This window comes from Dermacentor albipictus, chromosome 3 (assembly GCF_038994185.2).
Source record: "Dermacentor albipictus isolate Rhodes 1998 colony chromosome 3, USDA_Dalb.pri_finalv2, whole genome shotgun sequence".
NCBI lineage: Eukaryota > Metazoa > Arthropoda > Arachnida > Ixodida > Ixodidae > Dermacentor > Dermacentor albipictus.
Genome location: NC_091823.1, coordinates 119,123,210 through 119,143,349, shown reverse-complemented (window position 1 = coordinate 119,143,349; position 20,140 = coordinate 119,123,210). Strand labels below are relative to the sequence as shown.

The window sequence follows — 20,140 nt, the reverse complement described above, 5'->3', positions numbered from 1 at the left end:
ACGTAGAGATCGTGCAGCTTTTAAAAGAAACACGCTTATTCCCATCAGGAGTTCTCACTTTTTCAATCAGTGCCGTTAGAATATTTGATAATTGTTCTCGTACATACATGTCCCTTAGATTTACGCAGAATGCATTAGATACATTGTTCATGTGCATCTCTTCGCGCCACGGAGTTAATAGACCCGGTTTATTTCACCATAATATTGTTTTCCTTGATCATTGTCCCTGATAAATATTGCACCAACAAGGAGCGCACGTAAAATGACACGATATCAATAAAAGTTTGTTACGTAGCTTCATGTTGCACATAGACGGCTTCTGTGGCAAAAATAACGTGGTACCTTTAGAAAACAGTGTTAAAAATAGGAGTGTACCTGGCTGAAACTGCAATTTATACCGGCTGACGAGGGTCGCGGGCGCACCAAAGCAAGTAAAACAATAAAAAATTTTACTGCACACACTTTTTGCGAGAAAAACTGGGCGTCCGCGCATGGAACGCGCGCTCGCTAGCAGACGACGCACTTGACAACGGCAGCAAAATTGAAGATGTCATGTTGTGTAAACCATGCCTTAAATATGTATAAATATCAAAAAGGTGTCCATATAAATTTGCAGTGGAAATAAATTACTATTATGAGAGCGTACGCGCGCAGTCAGTCGTAAGGCCCGCAGCGAAATTACGTTAAATATGCCGCGAAGCGCGTCTCCGCCACGATCCAGTTAAAGCCCCTCAATTTTCCAAAAGTAGCGCCATTCTTAGATCTTTCCGCCACCCCGCTCACCCAGGCGCTACCTCCTCCACTTCTCCTGTCGCCCCAGCCTTCTCCGCTCCCCCATTGACCAATCTGTGTAACGTGAAAGTGGGCCTCGCGCTTTTGTATATTTTTTTCTTTCTGGCGCAGAGCAGGCGCCGCGCTTTTGTATATCTTTTCTTTCCAGCGCGCTGCGACCCCCAATCTTGGGCCTGCGACCCCCACTCTTGGGCCTGCGCGACAAAGTACGGCAGGCGGTTTGAAGGAGCGCGGTAGTTTTATACAATGTGTTAAGGCCGAGTGCTTAATTGCGATGCCGTGCTGCTGCGCCTACGGTTGCCACAACAGACCCAGTGACGGCAAAAAGCTTTTTGTTTTACCATCCGCCGGGCGCAACGCAAAACGAAGAAAAGTGGGGATTCACAAGATCGGGCGGGCTGACTTCGAGCAAGTGGCAAAGAACGCGCGGCTTTGTGAAGTGGCACGGCTCCTCCAACCTCTTCGTTTGACGCCCGTGTCAAAACGGGCCCGTGTCCATAGCATTGGGGGTGCGTTAAAGAACCCCAGCTGCAAAAAAAAAAAAAAAAAAAAAATATCCAGAGCCCCCATTATGGCGTGCCTTATGAGATCGTGGTGTTGGGATGTAAAACTCAAGAATCAACTTTTCTTCTGTCTTGTGTGCCTTGACTGTTCCAGTTAACGCAACACTGCTTCCTTGTGAAAACTTACAACGCAAAAGAATACAGACGCACGTAATACACAGAGATAAAATTAGCACTTCAACAAAAGTGTTGCTGGTGCGAATAAGGGAGGGGGATAATTATTTTCTGAACCTCTTTCCAGTTGTCCCATCAAGTTCCTCCTTTCTTTTCTATCAAATTCTAACCATTTGTACTGTAATAAATAAATAACGATTTCATATGCTGGTACGTTGTTAAAATTATCTATACCGGCTATGTGTGAAAACGTTGCTCATGGCCACCACAACATGTGCATGAGCTACGTACATCTGTAAAAGGCGCGGAACAGAAACGGCCCTGCTGCCAGGCATTGCTGACCGCACACAGTCGGAATCTCTCACGCGCCGGCCGAACAAAAGCATCCTGCAGGTACGTAAATTAACCTACAAAACCACGTGCACATACTTTGGCGCTGTCAAAACCTGAAACTCTGGTAATTACTCGCTTGTCTGAGCACACCGCGTGCTTGTGTCATGTTTCAGCAACACGAACTTTCAACGTGCGCGCGCTTTACGCCTTAAATACGCCTTGAATAATGGTGCTTTTCTCTATTTCTTCCGCAAATCCGACACGACAATCTTAAGGCCAGTTACCGGCTGACAAAGCAAGATCTAGATTGAAAAAACTGCTCCGCAGGACTCGAACGAACTTTTCCGCGGATTTCTTCCCGTAGCGGGTTAGCCGTCGTCTGCTACGGCAGGCCCACCACCAGCGGCGCCACCGTCGAGGCCGCGCCGAGCGGAGGAGGAGGGAAGTGAATGGCGCTACTTTGGGAGATTGAGGGGTTTTAGATCCAGTTTGCTCGCAGCGCCCTCGCAAAATTTTTCCACACGCGGCGCCTCAACGAGCATAGTTGGCAAGAGAGCGCTGCAGTAAAGCTAGGGGAACGATGGAGCATGTTTTATTATAATGTGAGACATCTGCCCAGCGGGTGATTTAGGGTGGATTTAGGCACCAGTGGCTTCCTTGAAGCCCTTGGGTTCAGCGATAGAAGGGGAAAAGTAAGCATGTCCTCAATAAGATTAGTAAGAGGCGATTGAAAGATTGGTGGAAGAAAAGTAAGGAAACGTCAAAAAACGAAGACCTACAAAAGCAAAGTGCGCAATAGGGGGTAAAAAAATTTGGTTGTGGAAGTTCATGGTGTTTTTTTTTTGTTCTTTTCTAACAGGTAGAACATTAAACAGTAAAATAGCAAGGGCTTGGTGGCGAAAACCACCTACCCCTTCTAAAGGGGACGCTCATAACATCTATCCATCTCGCCGCTCGGACAACTAATCTAGTAACGTTGGTTCGGACTGAAAATGTGGAAAATGTAGTGAGAAACATATGGGACTGCATGCTAGTAGGGTGACTTCTAGCCACCCTACTGCTAGTACACTCTAGGAGTCTAGCTCGACGGCAGCCGCATGGCAGCCGTTTGAGCCGCTTCCCGCCACCGGATTAATCCGACATAAGGTGAGAAAAGTTGGCGCAGGCCGTGGCGTGGTGCGGGTTACTCGCAGGCATGGTCAGTACATGCCGGGCTTCGTTCTGCGCAAGAACTCACGTGTGGACGATTTCGCGACGAGACATGTAGCATTGCAGCCAATATATCGGTACGCTAATTTTGGTTGGTGTGTGTCGTCTGTGGCTTGGCATGGTCTGCGCGATGGAAGAAGCAAGGAAATACAGGCGCACCTGTTGCGTGCCGCAATGTGCGAACCGGACGCTTAGAAGAAAAAATTGTCTTCATTCCTTTCCGAGTGATGCGGCCAAGAGAAGAGGATGGATGTTGAGGCTCTGCGTCGACGACTTCTTCAAGTGTAAGTATTCATTGACTCGTCCTTATATATCGTTTCACACGCACGTGTGCGGCCGTTGAATTCATCGTTGCAGGGGAAAAAAAAAAAGAAAAAAGAACGCTTGGTGCTGAAGCCCGCAGGTTGTGCCCGTCAAGTTGCAAATTGCATGAGGAAAAGAAAAATGAGTACGAGCATGACAAGGACACCAAGACGACGAGACTCCTTTTCTTTGAGTTGTCTTTGATCGATACGCCAGACTGGATTGCGCCAGTTCACTGAGGAACAACAAACTTTTTGTCCCTGTGATGCTCGAGCTGCTTTTTTTTTTTTTAATGCGAAGCATTCTATGCGTTTGTTAGGCAGTGTGAGTCTATCTATATAGCCTTTTGCCGTCTTGATAACGTCGTGGTCATTTCTTTACCTGGATCATATGATTTGTGTGACATGTATAACATCGCATGAATCACATGACATGTATGTCTTGACATGGAAGGCTCGATTAACATGACTTGCCTCTGTCATCACACAGAGGCTCGCATAACACACAATTGCTTATTTAAAACGTGTTTGCCCATCTGGTAACTCTGACGAAATCAGCCAGAGTTGCTTAGTGGCTTTGGGCTTGCGCTGCTAAGCACGAGGTCGTGGAATCAAGTTTCGGCCGCGGCGGCCGCATCTCGCCCCTTGAAATGCAAAACAAAAAAAAGCAAAATGTCCGTGCAATGGCACGGTACACGTGCCGTGCGTCAAATTAAAGAGCACCAGGTGGTCGAGATGAAACCAGAGTCCTCCATTATGGCATGTCTCATAATAATCATCCTGGTTTAGGCACAAAAGACCCCGTAATTTAATTGAATTAACTCTTAATCCTTGAATCATGTTGGTAATCAGCTGCTTGCAATATGCTTTGTGAACGTCAATTCCACGCAGTAAGTGGAGTGAACATAAATTATTCTCATTGATACCTTACAAACTAGCTCAGTTGATAATGATTATGTGTCGGGCGATGTTCACACCACTCTGTGATTCAACCGTATGTTAGGACATTGGTAACAAACAATGCCACCCTGTCTTTGTGTTGGCTGGCAGACTGCAATATGGTATGCGCGCAGCACTTATTCCAGCCGTAGTAAAGCGCAATCTTGTAAGCATCTTGTTTTCTGAATGTTTGCTTTGTCTCTTGTGCCATTGGGCAGGCAGTGTGAAAATTCTTTAAGAATCGCTGTATTTTGTACCATAAATATGATTTACTGTGGAACAGTACCAATGAATTACCATTTAAAAAATGCATTTATAAAGCAACCCTAGGTACGTCTGTTAGCGAAACTACTTAAGTTTGAGGTTCCATGTATATTTCTAAACATACACCAGCTTGTACCTCGTAGGGATGACAGGCACTGTGGGTTCCTTGAATTTGTCATCCCTGGACGTATTGGCCCAGTAGCCAATGCGTGTTGGCATACACGCTGGCGTCAATGGGGTGCATTGTGAATGATGCCAAAAGAAAGCCATTCTGCTTAAAGAACCACACCACTTCAATTGTTTCTATGCAGTAGCTGAGTAGCATTAAAAATTTCCTTTTGGAAGATACCACTTCAGGCGTACAAGGATGTGCAAGAATGACAGGTAAAAACAGTGGCAACTTGTGGAGGTGGAGGCCGGTTACAGTTGACAGTTGTAAAATGTGTCTGTATGCTCCAGCACTCGCACATAATTATAACAGTGCTTCACAACGCAATCGACCTGGAAATGCCTTGAGGCCTTTCACAGTGAAAATCAGGCCAACAGAGAGTCCCAATGCTTACATGCCTGTTGGCCTGATTTTCACTGTGGAAGGCCTTAAGGAATATTCACGTGGACTGAATTGTCAAGCACTTTGAACATTATGTGGGAATGATGGAGCACACAGACACATTTTACAACTGTCAACTGTAAGTGGCCACCACCTCCACAAGTTCGCAGTGCTTTTACCTGTAATTCTTGCACATCCCTGTGCGTCTGAAGTGGAATCTTCCAAAGGGAAATTCGCGATGCTACTTGGCTACATCATGGAAACAACTGAAGTGTTGTGGTTCCTTGAGCAGAATTTTTTTTTTTTGGCATCATTCACAATGCAGCACATTGATGCCAGCATTTTCTGGGCTAAAGGAAAACAACCAAAAAGCAGATGGACACATCTTCCTATCACTTATTTTCATTGTGGATGTGCCCACACAGCTTGAGTACCACTGTAAAGCCATTAACATCAATGAACCTCACTGGGAGGGGGTAAACACTGCATGATATAGATGCTGTGCATGACCCTGTGAAAACCTTACGGCTACTGAACAGCACCACCATCATTAAAATTTAACTAATGCCTATTAAAGGTGAAAGCTAAGTAATTCCTTAAAATTTTTGGATAGGAATGCTGCATGCTGAATATTCTGAAAGTCCTTGTCCTCATAAAATCTGTGACAGCACAGGTCAACTGTGGTTTTAGATTAGAGTGAAACGAATGTTTCAAGTCTGGAAACTGCAAACAATGCCAGCTCCCCTATTTTGTCACTGCTGGCAATCTATGGATTCACTGTGGTGGCACATCGCTGCACCTTGTGATCTGCCGCTTTAAAATACTTGCAGCAGAATCTGCTTGCAGTGAATCTGCTGCTATTCTGCGACCTCACAAACACTGGCATGAAGATATTGTGCGTTCAGTGACAACACTAGAAAAGCTGCTCAAAGAACTACTTTGCTCTCTTGGTTCCGTGCAGAATGGGGGTGTTGTACAAAACCTGTTTTTTTTTTTTGCTCTGGATTATGCTATGCTATTCAGATCAATGGGTGCATGCACAACACATTTGACGAGTACTACCCTATATAGTACTACTCTATAGTTGATAATAGTGTGCGCCCTTTTGGTGACATAAGTGAATGTGTCCTGACTTGTGTGTATTGATTCTCCCTCACTAGTGTCAACAGTGCTTCACGAAAGCGACGGCACACTTGGAAGACATGAAAAGGTAAGCGCCGACTCCTGTCATCCTATTTGTGTTAATTTAACATTTGTTTTAAACACGGCATGTCACAAGTGATGGTGCTAGTATACAAAACGGCATCTAGGGGTTCTAGTTTACCATCTATGAAAGAAGTGAAAGGCTTTTATAAGTAGTAGTATAAACTTAATTTTGTCCGAGATGGAGTTTAAGTAGGAGGGGAGTGGGAGGGCCCGTCCTCTTCTCCCCGAGGCGGCGGCCAGACCTTGCGCTTTGGCGACATCTTCGGCCATCTGGACAACCTGGAGTTGGAAATCCAGGTCGGAGCTGAGCAGTGCAGTCTCCTACTGCTCTGGAGTAGCGATAAGAAGGAGAGGCAATAAGCTAGTGCGTGTTCTGGTCCTTATCAGGGGACATGCCCACATGATGGGGTGAAGATCGGCTCTACCTGCACATAATTTACAATCCACTGTATATAGCCTGGGATAGAGGTGACTGTACGTCACTGGGTTTGGGAAAGTGTGCGTCTGTAAAAGGTGCCAGGTGACTGATTCCTTTTTATCTAAATTTTTATGGGCAGCAGGGTAATGCCCCCTGGCCTGGCGGTAGAATTGTAGAATTTCGTTGTAGGATACTACCCTGTCCCTGCCAGAGTGGAAGAGGGATTCGAACTGCTCATCGCAAGAGGTTGTGCGGCTGTGGATGGCCAGTTCTCGTGCCGCACTGTGAGCAGCTTCGTTTCCCGGAAGACTGGAGCGCGCCGGTGCCAAAAGGAGTTGCGCCCATCTTAGCCAGGTTTCTGTACCGTGGCCAGAATTTTGAAGGCTTCAGGCGAAATGGGCCCTTTCGCAAAACTTTGTACAGCTGTCTTTGAGTCGCTGACTGTGAATTCGGCTGCAGAGGAAGCGTATGCCAAGGCGATTGCGACTTCCTCCTTGACCTTCGGTGTGCTTGTAATAATTGAGCTTGCAGTGATAATTTGATTTTGGTGATATAGTACAGCTGCTGTCATAGCGTCTCGGTCACGATACTCAGCAGCGTCTACATAGGCCATGTCCTTAGAGTTTGCAAAGCGTTTTTGTAAGCATTTCATTTTCATTTATTTACCTTAAAGACCCCACTAGGGGGTATTACATAAGGGGTGGGTGTACATAACAATATAACACTCAAATTTGTGACAACAGGTACTGAGTCACATTGGTAGAAAAAGGTGTCAACATTTTCATTAGCATTACTGCGAGTATGCTAGCAAGTGAAAACAAGCTGAGGTGCTGCAAGGGGAATGTTCTTCACAGTTTTAGAAACGTTAAAAGCTGCAAAAACACCCAGAAAACAGTGTTGCTCTATAGTTGATAATAGTGTGCGCCCTTTTGCACACTATTAAGTCTATTATATGTCTTTAAGGTAAATAAATGAAAATGAAATGCTTACAAAAACGCTTTGCAAACTCTAAGGACATGGCCTATGTAGACGCTGCTGAGTATCGTGACCGAGACGCTATCACAGCAGCTGTACTATATCACCAAAATCAAATTGTGATTTTGTGAGAATAAGATGAGTGAATTAATCTGGCGGCACGATTTTGTATTGCTTCAAGGTCATCTACGAGGCATGCTTGATGTGGGGACCATATGGGTGACGCATACTCTAGTTTTGAACGGATAAGTGACTTATAGGCTAGTAATTTAACGTGTTGGGGAGCGTTGCGAAGGTGACGTTTTAGAAAACCGAGAGTTCTATTTGCCGATGATATGATGTTTGTAGTATGTGCATGCCATGAGAGATTATTGGACAAAGTAACGCCTAAGTATTTGAATGATGTTGTTGCTTGTATAGGTTCGTTAGCAATTATGTACGGGAATGTAACGGGGTGCTTTTGGCGAGTAATGGAAAGAAGTTTACATTTAGTCGGATTAAGGGTCATTAGCCAGCGGTCGAACCATTCCTGGACACGGTCTAGATCATGCTGAAGTTTTGCTGCGGCGCAATGATTAGAAATTGATCGGTAAATTACACAGTCGTCAGCGAACATTCGGATTTGGCAAGACAAGTGTTGAGGCAAGTCGTTAATATATATCAGAAATAGGAGAGGACTGAGAACAGAACCTTGGGGTACACCAGATGTTACAGGAACAGGGTCGGAGGTATGATTATTAACAAGTACGTGTTGGGACCGGTTAGACAAGAATTCTTTGATCCAAATCAGAATGTTGTGGTCCAGGTTTAACTGGTTTAGTTTTAAAAGTAATCGTTGATGCGGCACTTTATGAAACGCTTTTGCGTAATCTAAGAAAATGGCATCAGTTAGTATGTTGGTGTCGAGGTTAACATGCAAGTCATGAATGAAAATGGCCAGTTGGGTCTCGCATGAAAAGCCCTTTCGAAAGGCATGCTGAGATGGATGAAAAAAGTTATTTTTATCGAGAAATGCCATGATATTAGAATAAATGACATGCTCCATGATTTTGCACGGGACGCTCGTTAATGATATGGGGCGGTAATTTAGTGCCGAATCTTTTTTTACCAGATTTTTTTACCAGATACCAAGCATTCAGCTCTTTCCGGCCTCCGCTCTTGGTTGTGCAGAGGGTGAGTGTTTTTAGGTAATGGTGGGACGTGTATGTGTTTTCTCAACTCTGTGGGAATGTCCCGCATTGGTCCGAATTGGGTGTTATATGTAATCCCGAGACATTGGAGAATGTTTTGCTCCGTCGGAAAATGCGAGAGTCTCTCCAGTTGGGCAATTCTTTTGGCTTCCGTGAGCTCGTCAAGACTATAGTGTACTCCTAGAGCCTCAACTTTATCATTTGGGTCATAATTGGGAGGCGTAGAGCCTGCTTGTATGCTCTCTTGATCATGAGGTTAATTTTGCAGCATTCATCACTCTTTATTTGCAGGAATGGGGTAGCGTACACTATTCTGCTTATGACAAAAGCCTGTACCAATCTGAGTAGATCAGTTTCTTTCATGCCGTGGTGTCTTTTGGCAATGCACAAAATGAGTCTTGTTGTTTGATGCACGTGCGAGTCTAGTGCCTTTATCACTTCATTGTTGTGTCCATTGGCCTGTATTCTAAGTGCAAGGATCCTGATGCTTGGTACTATTGGGAAGTTCTGGTCGTTAGCTTTGAGCGTGATTTCTTAAAAATATACTCATACTGTTGGCTTGTCGGCTGTTACAGGGTGGGTCAAAAGCAGCAGTTCAACGATTAGCACAATACGTGGATATTCCAGTAATACATATGCCACAAAAAAAAAATAAGTCAATAGCACTATTTTTGCAATTATTAGAGTACATGAATAGGCGAACATAAGCAAACAAAAAAGATACATAAGTGAAATACACATACACATAAGCACATACTCCGATCAATAATACGTTTATAAATGCAGTGTTAATAAAGAGCTCCTACGCACCCCCCCTGTGGTGACAGTTTGCCTGCCTCTCCATGTGGCTACAGATGTCCGCACGCCAAGTTTCATCCTAGGCGGCAGCGCCCATTTCTCTCCTGGCAGAACGATTTCTCTTCCCGCGGGTGTATGTTTCCGCTGCTTCGCTTCTAGGTCGTGCCTGTACGTAGCTCGCGCTGCATGCGAAATGTCTCTTGTTTGCAACGGCGCCTCTTCGGATAACTGGAAATGATTGTTGTGTTGTTAACTGCCACAACAACAATCTAAACATGAAAGGATTGATGTCACCAGTGAAGTGCTGCTGATACAGAATAAAGTGGTACAAAAAAAGCAGACGACAGACATGGATTACTGCGGTGCGCCGAACAAAGTAAACAACTGGCAAACGAAGCGATCTCGTTCATGGATCCCTCGCGAGTGTATCACGGTTTTTACATGTAATCCACATGAATTTCATGATTACTGGGCATATAATCCTTTTATTCAAGTAAAAACTTTCAGTTGTTAGATCAGCGCTTGTCCTGTCTTCTTTCTCATGTTTTGTTTGTGGATGTGCTGCCCAGGAATAGAAACCACTTCTGCTGCATGCGCTAGCAGTGGCCAGAGTTCATGCGTGCCGAGAAATTGAATATGTGCACGATGCATTGAACACGACCAGAATTCATTCCTGCATCACCACTGCGCCGATCGATTGAATTACTGAACGATACACGCCCGCATCTTTGTCGCACCGGCATTGATGAAGCAGAAATGATTACTAATAATTCCAACTTCCGTCTCTTGACCACTTTTGAAAAATGGCCAAGCTATTTATGCTGCTGTCTCTATTCTGTGTTGTAGGGGACGTACTAGTTAAAGTTGTGTGCGCGTATTGATTTGTGCTATGCGGCGATATAGTTAGTATATTTCGACACAGTGTTGATGGAAGTCTGTTGTCACTAACAGAGGCAACATGGATTTGTAGCAAACATTTTGTGAGAACCTGCAAATATGACTTTGGCTAACACACATCGTATGTGCCAATGGTTCTTTTGGCGACACATACGATGTGGTTTCCAATTACTTGCTCAGCTGCACGTACATGGCTAAGCAGACGCTGCCCTTTCTCTGCATTGCAGCCATGAAAATAATCGTCAAGCGTACCAATCTCCTTAAAGGCAAATAGAAGTGTGTACGTCGTCCTTCGAATAAAACGTCCACACACACATGCAGGCACACACATGGCACATGGTACGAAACGTGCCCAAACATGCTCAGTGCAAGAGGCAATCAAGGTGATGTGAATGATAGATGGGAGAGATGTACACCAGCTAGTTCAATTTTGCCCGCGCATGCGGCGCTCTTACGCCGACGGCTTGGCTACGTCGTTCTTGTCTATATACAGAAGTAACTCTGACTTTTACGGGGAGCAGGAGGGTCCTTTAGGTGTTACGTAATCCATGACAACTTCGATCGCGCTTTGCCAAGTTTCTTGGATCTTTCCGTCACTCCCTCCAGTTACCCAGACTGTCACGTCGTTTGCATGTAAGATATGCTGTAGTTTAGGGATTTCAGCTAGCTTGCTTGGCAATCCTAGCATGGCCATAGTCAAGAGGTAGGGAGACAGGATTGAGCCCTGAGGTGTCCCTCGATTCCTGAGTGAAATGCTCTCCAAGGTTACCCCACCGATGGTGATTGTGGCTGTTCTGTCTGTAAGAAAGCGTTTGATATAATTATAATGATATCGAGCTCAGCGCTCGCTCTTTCACGACTCTTTGTGAGCCGGGGCTCACCTACTCTGCTTTACGAAGCCCGACAGAAAAAACCCCTAACAACTCTCACTCTCACGGCTTTCCATAAGCCGGGGTTGCCTACTTCGCTATACAAAACCTGAAAAAAAAAAAAACGAACTGAAGCATGCAATGCGCTCTTTTATAACCAGGTCCGAAATTTCTCGAATGGCGGCGGTGCTTCGGAGTGGAGGTGGGCGCCGCAGCGAGCGCACAGCTACGTTCCTCTCCCCCTGCCTTCTAGGCAGAGCTCGAACTCTCTAGAAGCTACTGTCAGCACGTGCCGCTGCGCCAAGGTCGCTGGGAGAAAAGGGCCCGGAGTCTGGACCATGCGCTGGGATGGTCCTGCGGGGGCGCGCGTCTTCCAGTTCGTTCGAGATCTTTCTCTTCCTTCGGTGGGTCCGCCGAAATGAAAACACCCGGCGTTGACAACTGTGGCCTTTCAGGAACTAAGCACTCGAAATACAAGAGGAGTGGCAGAGACGTGGTCTCGTTCTCGGAGGCCATGAGTACCGTGCCGCGGCTGGAAGACATTTAGATTGATGAATTCGACGTGGTGTCTGTTGTGTTGTCAAAGTTGATATGCGAAAAAAAAATGTGGTGCGGTTTAGCTCTGGCTAAACCTGGTTGAATTTCAAAAGCAATATCTGCATGCCTACGCTTGTAGTTTTGCCTGTGGTGTAACTTGATGTTGGACTTGGTTTAGTGTGGACTTGCTTTGTTTAATTCGGTTATAGTGATAATGTAGGTTCTCTATTAAAGACAAAGACTTGTTTCACTGATGAAATCGCTGTTTATTGACTCCAATGAAGACACTTTTATGGTCCGTGAAGAAGTGTGACTTGGTGTTCACGTTGCTGATGTTGTATTTAGTGTCTGGTGTGAGTCTCTGTAGGACCAAGTCCAAGCTTCTTCCCCACTGTGTTGTCGACGTTGGTTGTTGGGGGCAGAGTTCCAGAAGACAGTGCTCTTCTACACATTGTATGAACGAAGAGTTATTTTTCTTGTTCACGTCTCCGGTCACGATAATGTGCTCCTTTTCTGTTCGGCTAGGTATTCTCGAGGCAATTATATTCAAAGCCGTTTGGTCACCCGTGTGTGGAGATATATAGGTTCCTGTTATTATCAAATCAAATCTTTATTTTCCATCAGGTGCTACAGATGGAGGGGCTACGGAAAAAAAGCTGCCACTTGGCGGCTTGACGAGTCCGCAGACCCACATATAAGGCAGCGTCTAGACAGCACCAGATCATAAACAAGCAATAAACAAATCAAGACACTTGATCAAAGCAAATAAATAAAATAACAAATCCTGAGCCAGATCAATCAAACACAGTCAACACATAAGAAAGAACAAGCAATAAGCGTATCAGGACACTTCATAAATGCAGAAGAAAAGAAAAAGTCTTGAGCTAGATAAAAACAAACACCAGAATAGCTGAAATCAGGTTAGTCAAAGAGCAAACAGGCAGAATACCCGATTCACACAGCTTGACACATGCAGTTTCACCATGGATTGAAGGTACACTCGGATGGTATTGTGAAGCCTTCACATCCTCCTTTACATACACACACACACTCCCGCGTTTCTCCCTTGGTCAATCCGCCTTGCTGCAGTGACTAAAATGCATGGCGCCGGCTCGGCGGCCACGCGCCGCTGGTGGGCACATGCGTCGAGCGGCTTCCGTTCATCTGCGGCGGAGAGCAAGCTGACGTCATGTGTCGTCAAGGCAACGGCGAGAGCTGACCTCACAGTGCTCACACCACATGGCAAGCGAAGCATTGGCTCTGGGGAGAGCATGGCATACGCGACGGGCAGGGGGACCTAGCATAGTATTGCTTTCGCAATAAGAGAATAAGATGCAACAGCACAGCATTGACTCCTACCAATGTTTCTCTTTATGGAAAGGGAGAGTGGGAGGGTACTGTACTTCGCTGACGAGCAATTACAACAGAACATACACACACAAAAAAAGAGCATGCGCAGGGAGGGAATGAACACCAGAGGAGGCGGCATCTTTTTTCCCCCATTCATGTAGAAGAGGCTCTCCTAGCACACCTTAAACGAGGGACATTTTCGGTGGACGGCCCCCGCAATTGTTGCTCGCAACTAGCATGGTCGGAATGGAGGAGTGGCGGCCATGCGCGCTTTCCGCTTTTTGCGCCCGGCCGTTCTACTAGCTACTTGCTTCGACCAGGAAGACGAACAAGAGATAAGGCAAGCGCTTCCGGGTGCACGTCTTCGGAGCTTTGTGAAGCCTCGTCCTGAGAACGCCACAAAACACCCAATCGTCCCCTTTTTTGGGTGCCGGCAACGGCGAGTTGAAAAAGTTCACCCGTTTCTAAGGCGCTGCTGAAAGAAAACAGTGACCCTTCTAGCATCGGAAGTGACGACGTGGCTTCCTGTCAACTTCGGTCATCGACCAGTCTTCAAGCAATACCACTGCCCATTGGAAAAGCCCCCTATACGCCGCTGCTTGGCTAATTTGTATGTGTCGCAAAGGCGACCCTGCGTGCGCCGTACAGAGACTTATCTAGCTTCCCAAACGCTTCCCTTCTCAGCCTTTTTACTGGGAGGCGCCTGCAAGTGGCGGCTTTTCTAAAGCATCGGTACTTGGTGAAACTGCAAATGCATTCCGAGCCTCCGCTAGCTTTCGTTTGCCTTTTGTTAGCGTTTGTACTTTTCTCCCGTCCCTGTAGATTTAATTTTTGATGAATAAATACATTGCACTTCCTGCTGTACCTACATGCGAGATGACAAGCATACTTTCGCATAAGGTACGCAGTTGAGATCGGGAAGACCGACCGGTCCGTCCGAGACATAGAAAGCCTGGCCCGGGTCCGGCCCAAGCCCGTGCACAGCTCTACTTCAAGCTGCCACATGAAAATGTCGGCGTACGTGGGAGTGAATGGTGTTCCCATGCTTGTGCTCAAAGGTCGCAGGTAGTGAGTAGAATCGAATTCGAAATAGTTGAGTGTGAGAACTAACCTAAGGAGTGACAGGTAAACTTCAGGAGCTTGCGCTTGAGGACTGGCTGCGAGGGACCTTGACACGGCTCAATTCCTTTGCTCATGGGTATGTTAGTGTAAAGGGCCGAAACATTTTAAGTTACTAGAGTAGTGCTGTCAGAGAGGATTTGGTTGGCATTAGTGTCGTCGATAATTCGAAGGAAATGAGGCGTCTTGAACAAAAGATGGAAGGGTGGGCGGGATGTTTGACAGGTGGTCATTTAAGGATTTAGATACTGACTCGGTAGGTGTGCTGTTATTAGACACTATAGGCTGAACTGTGATTTCTGCTGTGAATATTTCTTCTACAGGAACCTGATGTATTTTAGGAAGAAGATAAATGCGGCATGCTTCTTTGTTCTTGGGCATCATAAAACGATATTAAGATTGGGTGATCAGTTCCTGGGACAGGAGCTCCACTATTGTACTTTGCACAAGGTTGCTGTAAACTGAAGTCGGGTTAGAGTCAAGTTTTGTGTAATGGGTGTAATTGCACAGTTTGAAGGCCTCATTTGTGTACTTTTCTATGGATCCACTGGAGCTGTAGGAGTAGTGTGATGACACAACTTTCATAATCCACCAAATTTCGGCTTCGAGCACGGAGTCATGCTTTCTGCAGTCTTCGTCAAGTGCCGCAGCCCGTGAGGAAGTTGCCGTGCTTTCACGCTAACAAGCAGCCTCTGACATCAATTTTGCCACTTGCATGAAACTTGCGACGGATGAGCAGCTCTCACCTGCTGCAGCTTTGGATCGGTGCTTCGTGCCTTTCTGGTGGCTCTTCAAGGCAGATTCCCCCATCGTGGCAATGTCGACCTTCTTCTGACATATTGCGCACATTGCTCAGCAAGGATCGATTGGTTCCATTCTCACCTAGTGACGATAGTCCGTATGTTGCAGCCACGCAGGCTGAAACTTGCACTTCCCGTCTAGCACCTTGTCAAAGTCAACACACAACACAAATGCGAACATCACTGGAATGGTGCGCACGAGGCCGACAGATGGCCCGACTATAGTGCCTAAAAGAGCACTTACTAGTGTGCCGAGCGAGGTTGTCGCGGTAGCACCGAGAGTGATGCCTGTCGCCACCGGCCGCTTGGTGCTCTGCACTACGAGACTGCCGGACCATGCTGAGACATGGGCAGACTTCAGGCGAGACACGACGCGAGTCTCCACATTTGCCCGGCAATCTGCTTCTTTTATGTTCTTGTCCCTATATGGGATACGTTCAGAGTCTGCAGACGCACTGGGTAATGAGACGAGCCATTTCTTTCCACGTCTCTGTCTGGGAAATCGTGGTTTCGCGACCTACTTTAATGTTTCTTTGGACAGACGAGTGCACACATAGATGCAAAACACCCACTCACAAGAAGACTGCAACGAAAGCGGCGGCAAGGCGCGAAATGAACTGCACATTGCAATCGACGCGAAGCAATCAACGTATCGCAAACGAATGCGAGTCTAACGCCGCACGGTTTAGCATGGTGCCGACAGGCATCGCTGTCTGGTGGCCCGCGGCGGCAGGCATCACTGCCCGTGCCACCGTCCCGCATTTGAGACGCTCAGTGGACAGCACATTAAAGTATATTCTGGAACCTACTTCTGGAACCGCTTCTTTGTTCATGGTGTAAGCCCTGCGAATTCGGTTCCTGTCCCTTCGTGTCAGTGTAGAAGGTGGCTCCCGTGATGACCAAGATGTACTTTGCACAGACTCTGTTGGGGCAGAACAGGGACACAAGATACAGCAGAGATTATCCAAACTCATATAGTGTTTCCTTTTATATTCGAACCAATTATGCTGAACAGTAAACATGAACAAATGTTCATATGATCTTATACAAACAAATCACATGTATCGCAAGACTAGCAAGCCAGTACAGCATATATCAAGCATATTTATTTCTGAACCAGGTGTTGTTTACCTCGTAGCAGCCAAAGTTTACACAATGACCTTGTTGTAAAAGCAGCAGCTTCTCTTTAGTGCATGGAGTGTGTTGCCTTATACTGGTGCCGTCCTCATTACTGCATGTCTGCAACAGAAATTTTGACTTCTTCAGAAATTGAATAAGCACAATTTTGCGATATGAAATGCGAAAAGGTGTGAGATATGCATTGTAATGGTTTGTGACTACAGAACACATGCAAACGTACACTGTTCTTTCTAGGGTGCTTAAGCAGTATGGAAAATAAATATTGCTACTCTCCATAAAATTGATGTCTGCCTAGCTACAATGCATGTCAACAGCTGAAGTATTATTAAGATAACAAATGAGAACATTTGTGCGCCCGTTTATGCACTACTAGAAGAAATCACACTACTGGTTTCACAAGCAAATACGTGAAAGACATGAAACTATTAGAAATCGTGCATTCTTTTTCTGCATGAACGTGATGCACCGCTTCACTACTACAAAAATAAATGTTCTCAGGTAAACCAAACTGAACAGCAAGAACATTTGGAACTAACGTGTGAAATATAGGTGAATTATCATTCACGCAATTGTTCAGTAGATTAAATTCAGTACTTTAGCTTCAGTTTATCAAAGGGTTATTCGGTTCTGTGGACGCAAGAAGTTGCTGACAGACTTGAAAAAAATACATATTGATAAGGCTACTCAGAAACGTATGGCTACAGCTACAACGAGATGAAAAATGTGACGCGCGTTCCGATATCGCACTCTTTCGTAAATGTGTGTATAATGATGGCGTCGCAACTGAAAGCTTATTTCGGAAACAGCAACTGAAAGTCCTGACTGCCCACACGTAATGCAGCATGTATTTCATTAACTTGTCTCTGCCTTTAAGTTAATAATAATAATAATATTTGGGGTTTTACGTGCCAAAACCACTTTCTGATTATGAGGCACGCCGTAGTGGAGGACTCCGGAAATTTTGACCTCCTGGGGTTCTTTAACGTGCACCTAAATCTAAGCACACGGGTGTTTTCACATTTCGCCCCCATCGAAATGCGGCCGCCGTGGCCGGGATACGATCCCGCGACCTCGTGCTCAGCAGCCCAACACCATAGCCACTGAGCAACCACGGCGGGTAAGCCTTTAAGTTAACGAGACGAATATATTACATAGCAATTGAAGCAGCGATGTTAAACGACTCACCGGTATTGCCGTCCCCAATCGCTGCAGGATCCGGCTCCCATTTTGATGCGGACATGTTCCACATGGCTTGTGACGGAAACCTCGCTTTTGGGCTTACACCTTAAGTTAAATAATGAGAGATATCGAAGCGCAATAAATTGGTTTTAGCACAAATTAAGCAACCGATGTATGAACCCAAGAATCTGTACCTGCCGTGCACACAAACGAGCCGGTAAAAATCTGAAGTCCAGGCCTGAGGTCATGTGGGAGAGAGATCGATGATGTCGAACACTATTTCACGTTTATAATGGCAAAAAACAACAAAGTTGGTAATAAAGAGTACAATGTATAATTAGGAATGATAGTTTTGTACTCTTTGTCATGTAATAAAAACGCTTCGTTTATTGTTGAAGGAAGTTTGTAGGTTAAAATTGTGCTTACCACAGTGCCTCTAGTAGGAAATAATGCACTCGCGGGGGAACCTTTTTAATTTGTGTACCTTGCCTGTTTCGTTAGCAGTGCGGCGCGATCGATTTTTTTTTTTCCCTCTGTGGCCATTTGTTGAACTTGAGAGTGTTTGGGACCAAGGACACTTCGACCGCGCTGCACAGGGGGAAAAGGAAATGAAAAGTGGGGTGAGAGAGGGAGAGATGCGGCAGCCGGGGTGGCGAGTGTGTGGGTGGGGCAAGTTTATAGACGGCTTGGAAGAGCGACGTCCTCGGCGACCGCCAAGAACGCGCGGAAAAGGTGCTTCTGTTCGGAGATGCGGCCTGAGGGGTACAGAAGATCGTACAGTGTTGCACAAGGCAGATTTTGCGCACGATAGACTTGCGCAAGGCCCGCGCACACGCATGAGAGAGCCGGTCATTTACACAGCAAATGCTCCAGCGTCTCGGGCGCGCTGCAGTCCTAGCAGAAGGGTAAGGGGGCTCCTCAGAGGCAGTGCTTGCGCTCGGCGGGCCAGACGGAACTGGTCCGGAGTGCGAGGAGAAAAAGAGATAGAGAGTCTTGGTGGAAGAGGAAGTGAAATTGGGATAAAGCGTTGCGCAGTTATACTCCTGTCACGCAAGCAGATATAACCGCAGTTAAGCTTAACCATGGTTCACAGGGTTGACAGTGGTTTACGCGAGCGCGGTTTGCCAGTGCTACACGGACTCGGTTCAGCAAACTGACGCGATCATGTGGTCATCATGCGTGCAAAATTTTTAAGCAAAGTTCATGGTGTATGATAAAAGAAAAATAAATAATTAGCATGCATATACATGTTGTAATAAGATATACGCTCACTGCGTTAATACTGAAAGCCTATGATAACTCAATAATATGGAGCAGCTTGGCTATTTTCACATTAAGTCTTCCAACACTGGTTGCCATAACCGGCGTAGCATTTACGAGAGCCAAAGCATTTCATTGCGTTTCTTTTTGATGTGCATTGTCCTTGCGGCATGCTAGCAGTTTGTGTTCATAATTTCCACTGCTTCAGATTAAAAGTGTTGTAGGTCTCGTAGGCTCTGCTGAGAGTGCTTCACGTCAGGTGTTGTTCTGTGCTCAAGTGGTTTGTGTGTGTGTGATTCAAAAGAAGACCTGTGAGGCTGGCACAATGGCCCTCGTGGCTGCACCCAACACTGACTCTGAAGACGCAGACTTGGAATTTTGGGCATCATTCGCCATTTTTCACACATATTTTCAGCAGCAGCGTATACAGCTACTGTCCATCTTTGCTGAACTAGAAAAAGTGGATGCTGAAGTTGAACGTGCTAGGCGGAGGAACCGAAAGCTATTTATAGCTGCAGCACTCTCTTCTTGTGGTTGTTCTGTTTGGACATACCCGCGCAAGATTTCGTGGTACGAAGCAACACTTCCCCACCTTCCTTACAGCAGATTCAGAGAACTTTAGAATGAACTCCTCGACCTTCGATTACATAGTGCTTAGCTTAACGTTGGTTAAGGCTGTCCTGTCCTTAACCGGGAGGGTCCGTGTGACAAGGGTATAACTGTCTCTCCGGGCAGGGCACCTCAACCACGTTGCACAGAGGTGAATGTCAGTGAAAAGTGGGGCAAGGGAGGGAGGGAGGGAGGGAAGGAAGGAGCAGCAGTGGCCGAACTGCCATAAGCGTGGGGAAGTAGACTCATACCCCTTTACACGGGCACTTTAAGGCCGTGGGAACAGAACGGTGGTGGCTGCACTCACATGGCACTTTCCATGTTCAGTCGTTTCACTTCCATTTCGTCGATTTATCGCACGACTCTTGAACTTTTTACCTCGCCAACTTGAAAAAATTTAGTTTCTCGAATTATTTTCTGCACTACATGCTGTACCGTATTTTTTAACTATTTCCAAGAGTTTTTTGCAAATGTAGCGGTGAAGCTCATTTAGCAGATCCAATCTGATCCATGGCGTTGTAAAATGGCTGCGTTTGTTGTGATTTCAACGTGGTGAAGCTTCCCATTTCGCGTTCCATCGCTTGTACTAACCGCAGCACTACTGTGCATTTCCTTTTTTCTTTCGTACCGCAAGTGACCATCTGTGTGATTCAGCAGGTGCAGTGTTGAACGTGGTGTAACTTTGCGACCCGCACCCGAGAACAGCCGTGAAATGGTGCCTAGCCGT

General features: G+C 46.0%; 1 protein-coding gene across 12 annotated transcripts in view; it reads left to right on the top strand.

Moving 5' to 3' along the window:
* Window positions 1-2,776: 2,776 nt before the first annotated feature.
* Window positions 2,777-20,140, top strand: part of LOC139057558 (uncharacterized) — a 302,935-nt gene continuing 285,571 nt past the window's right edge. For 7 of the 12 annotated variants that reach the window (XR_011512889.1, XR_011512893.1, XR_011512896.1 and 4 more), the window contains exons 1-2: window positions 2,777-3,295; window positions 6,227-6,276. Coding sequence is in view for 3 of the 12 variants with exons in the window: in XM_070535997.1 (XP_070392098.1) it covers window positions 6,269-6,276 (8 nt within the window). In the remaining 9 variants the exon portion in view is untranslated. Of the gene's footprint in view, window positions 3,296-6,226; window positions 6,277-6,879; window positions 8,190-8,776; window positions 9,711-11,580; window positions 12,238-20,140 lie in introns of those variants that run through there. The other 5 variants (XR_011512892.1, XR_011512891.1, XR_011512894.1 and 2 more) reach the window with 5 other exon arrangements.